This window comes from Glycine max, chromosome 3, assembly GCF_000004515.6.
Source record: "Glycine max cultivar Williams 82 chromosome 3, Glycine_max_v4.0, whole genome shotgun sequence".
Lineage (NCBI taxonomy): Eukaryota > Viridiplantae > Streptophyta > Magnoliopsida > Fabales > Fabaceae > Glycine > Glycine max.
In genome coordinates, this window is record NC_016090.4 from 18,314,755 (window position 1) to 18,318,727 (window position 3,973).

The following is a 3,973-nucleotide window of genomic DNA, read 5'->3' on the forward strand; positions in this document are numbered from 1 at the left end:
CTCACAATCTTGTTGTGTCAATCATATATGGAAATAAAGTTTAAACTTATATAAACAAATAACACATATTTATGTAATGAATTAAACATAAACAAGCAATTACTTAATAGTAATTGGTGTCAAAGATTAAAAAAAAGTACATGTAACTAAATTTGATATAATTAAATATTATTTTTATATAAGATTTTAATTCTTGTGATATGATGTTTTTTAGCTTGATATATACAATATACTTCAGTAAAAAAAAAAAGTCAAGTATTTAATGTAAAATTATTTTATAACAAGTTTTTATGACTTCTTTATGATATTTTATGTAAAAAGGTTATTTAAATATTCCATTCGTTTTCAGACACATCCTTTTAATCAAAATACTTGAGGTTGCAAGTTCAATTAGCTTTTGTTTGCTTTTGTAATTTACATGTAATGTTCAGTTTCTTTTCTTGTTTGACCTTTAAGTCAAAGTGTGTGAATTTCCTTGTTGAGTCAATTCTTGTCGATTTCTGAAACACATTAATTTGTATTTTTTTATACTTAACCCTTATTAATTTCTCATTTAAGATTATATTTCAATATAACTTATATTCATATGTAACGTAATTCCATTATATATTTAATCATCAGTTAGCCTTGCATTCAAGCAAAGTCAAATTAATCACATCTCTCGTAACTTTGTGAATTATCATAATCATTAGTTTAGAGGTAACAACAAGGTATAGTTCTCCAATTTTGATTCAATATACATATTTGTTCTCCATGTAATTTCAAGTATATAACCACACATTTTTTGTGTATTAAATATTTCATTAGAAGGACTCATGGACCCTAAAGGAAGATAAAATTTTCATCGAAACCCACATCAAAGTAGGAAACAAGTGGTCAGAGATTGCTAAGAGGTTGCCTGGTAGGGCTCCAAACACCATCAAGAACCGTTGGAATGGCAGCAAGCGGCGCAAGAATGACAAGAGGCAGAACAAGAACAAGCATGGCCCTTATGATGGGTCAGTGCTTGATGCTTATGTTAAAATGGTCACTGCTACTGAGGAAACTACATAAGTGTTGAAGAAATCCATAAGAACAAAAAAAAGTGTTGAGATGTTATTGTGATGAAATATTGCACCTTTTTAATTAAATTTCCTAATTGTAATAAATTTAATGAGTCAAGTATTAATATATGCAATAAATTAAAAACTTAAAAATATTAAATTGTTCTTCGTTAGAACTTTCATCATTTATTATTATTATTATTATTATTATTATTATTATTATTATTATTATTATTATAAGGTGTAACGACCCGCCTCATCGTTATGATATCACCACTCTAAACCGCAAAAATTTCATTTTTTAATTGAAAACTCTGTTAATTTGCTTATGAAAAATGAAAGTAAATTTTTCACGATATACAATCACCAAACAATGCACCATTACTTAAATGAATACATACATACATACATACATACATACATACATACATACATACATATATATAGGTATAGTAACTCAGTACACACATTCACATAATGGAAAGTAAATTTGTTCATACATATAATTAAATCTATGATTTACATCCTCAATTCAAAAAAAAAGAATTATGGGACCAGCTATGGAGGAGTTGATTAACAAAACACAACTTTCTCCCAAAATAATCTCAAGGTCATCACGTTGGCTTAGCGGTTCCATAAAAGAATCTCACTTCACGTACTCTACTGCTGCCATTCTGCTCCCACGAACAATGGTTCATGATCATCACAGGTACCAATCACACGATACAAAGATTGTGAGGGGTGGGTTTATTATAAAACAATTGATACAAAAATCAAATAACCACAATGCAAGTGTCGAGGTCACCTTGTTGTGCACAGGCAACTCCCCCTCTCCCCCCCCCCCCCCCCACGGTGATTAACCTGAGTCTTAAGGGAGTTCCAAACCGAGTGACATACCCCCAAGTACAAGTATTCCTCCTCATGAGAAACTACAAATACTTACTAACAAAGTTTATTCTATTTCCATTCAATGTGAAATATGAAACATGGGCACCATCAATGCACTGTCTGTGGATAATTAAATATTCTAAGTCATCCCCCTCAAGAGATGCTTAAAACTCTTTAACCACTTTATTTCCCCCACCAGGGATATCCAACAAGGTCACTGCATCCCCCATGTACATACACAACATACATCATCATAATGACATTTTCAACATCATCTCATCTCTATGTTATTATCAACATCAATGTTGTCTCATCTCAATGTCATTCTCAACATCAACATCATCTTGTCACAATACCATTCTCATGTCAACATAATCATCAATAACAACATCATCTCATATCCATATTATCATCAATAACAACATCATCTCATATTAGCATAATCATCAATAACAACATCATCTCACATCAGTTAATATCATCAATAATAATATCATTAGCAAATCACGTTTCACATATACATACATATATAGTTCATGCCTGAGATTCACACTCCCCAGGTCTTCAGACAACACAAGTCTAAATAAAAACAATAATGTCACTTATCAATAATAGACATATCGCATCTCATTAGTCAAAACATTATTTTTCTTGAAAACCAGCATGCAATAAGGACAAGCATACATCCCCATAGGTAGGTTCCTTGACCCCAACTATGGTATTAAAAGTCGTAAATTATAATAAACTCCCCTCACTTACTGTAAGCTCTACGTCAATTCCTCTTTGCATCACTCAGAGACCTCTCTCGTTCACGTTTGTCAGTCCAAATACAAGGTTCTATATACCAAATTGAAGGAAATTTAGTATAGATTTCAGAAACAAGGTTAATGACAACATTCAGAGTCAAATAGCCCTATCAAAACATAAAGGGCTAAGGGGTGTTTCAGATTCTACTAAAAGGAGATGTCATTTTGAAATTCCATTCACGCCAATGTGACTAGAGTTCAGTGAAGGTCACGAAAATAACATCAATGTTATAAAAAGCTAACTTTTACAATGTCTCATTTTCAAGGGTTTTTTCAAAGGAAGTCTAAAAATACCCTATTACAGTACCCAAAACACAAGAGACACTAAGGAAAACTCAAAATAACTAAGAGAAAGGCTTAGAAGTCAAGATTACTTCAAAGAAGCTACAAAAGGAAGCATTGAGGGAATTTTCTCCACCAAATCCTTGAGGTGGATTCTGAGATTCCGCTCCAATTAAAATGTTCCTCTTGGTATGGGGGTTCAACGGCAAGCAACGGCAGCTTGTCTTAGGAATCACCAGACAATCCCAACGGTCAAACTGTGGATAATTGTCTTAGAAATCACCAGACAAAATGGGAAGACGATCCAACGGTTAAAAAATTTAGGATCGCGATTTTACTAAAATAGGTTTAGGTAAAATTTGAAATCTCATAATTTCAACTTAGCTCAATAAAACTCCACATAACTTAACATCCACATCAAGCAAATCACACATGACTAATTCAAGCCATACCTCAACTCATTCAAGTCAACCATATACTCAATTAACACGATAAATACAATTAAACATCGATTTATAATTAGCAATATTTCAGGGTGTTACATAAGGTGTCATAAATTTAAATTAATTATATCCATAAATCATGCAAGTCATAAAATTTTAGAATATTTCCATGTTCAAGCTGAAAATTGACAAATGCTTTAGTTTGAGAAGTCTTCTATATATAAATGAACCACTTTTAATTTTTTGGGGTTCAAAGGTAATCTATAATCTCTAAATGTTTCATAGTCTTGGATTTCTCCACTGGAGTAGGAAATTCTCTAATACTTATAGGAAAGGAATGGTAATCCTTTTCAATTTTTGTTTCAATCAAATTTATTGTATCTCTGGTTCTCAGCGATCACCTGCATGTGAGTATAATTGAGACAAGTACTTGTATTGAGTCGCATACTCACTAACATTCATGTTCAATTCCCTTGATAAAATCTTATGGATTCCACCTCCTTTGCATGCT

At 31.9% G+C, this 3,973-nt stretch overlaps 1 protein-coding gene across 1 annotated transcript in view; it reads left to right on the forward strand.

Annotated features, from left to right (window-relative positions):
* Nucleotides 1-1,053, forward strand: part of LOC102666249 (uncharacterized) — a 2,202-nt gene extending 1,149 nt beyond the window's left edge. The window contains exon 3 of the mRNA XM_006576527.4: nt 808-1,053. Within this exon, the coding sequence (XP_006576590.3) occupies nt 808-1,053 (246 nt within the window). The remainder of the gene's footprint in view (nt 1-807) is intronic.
* Nucleotides 1,054-3,973: the final 2,920 nt, after the last annotated feature.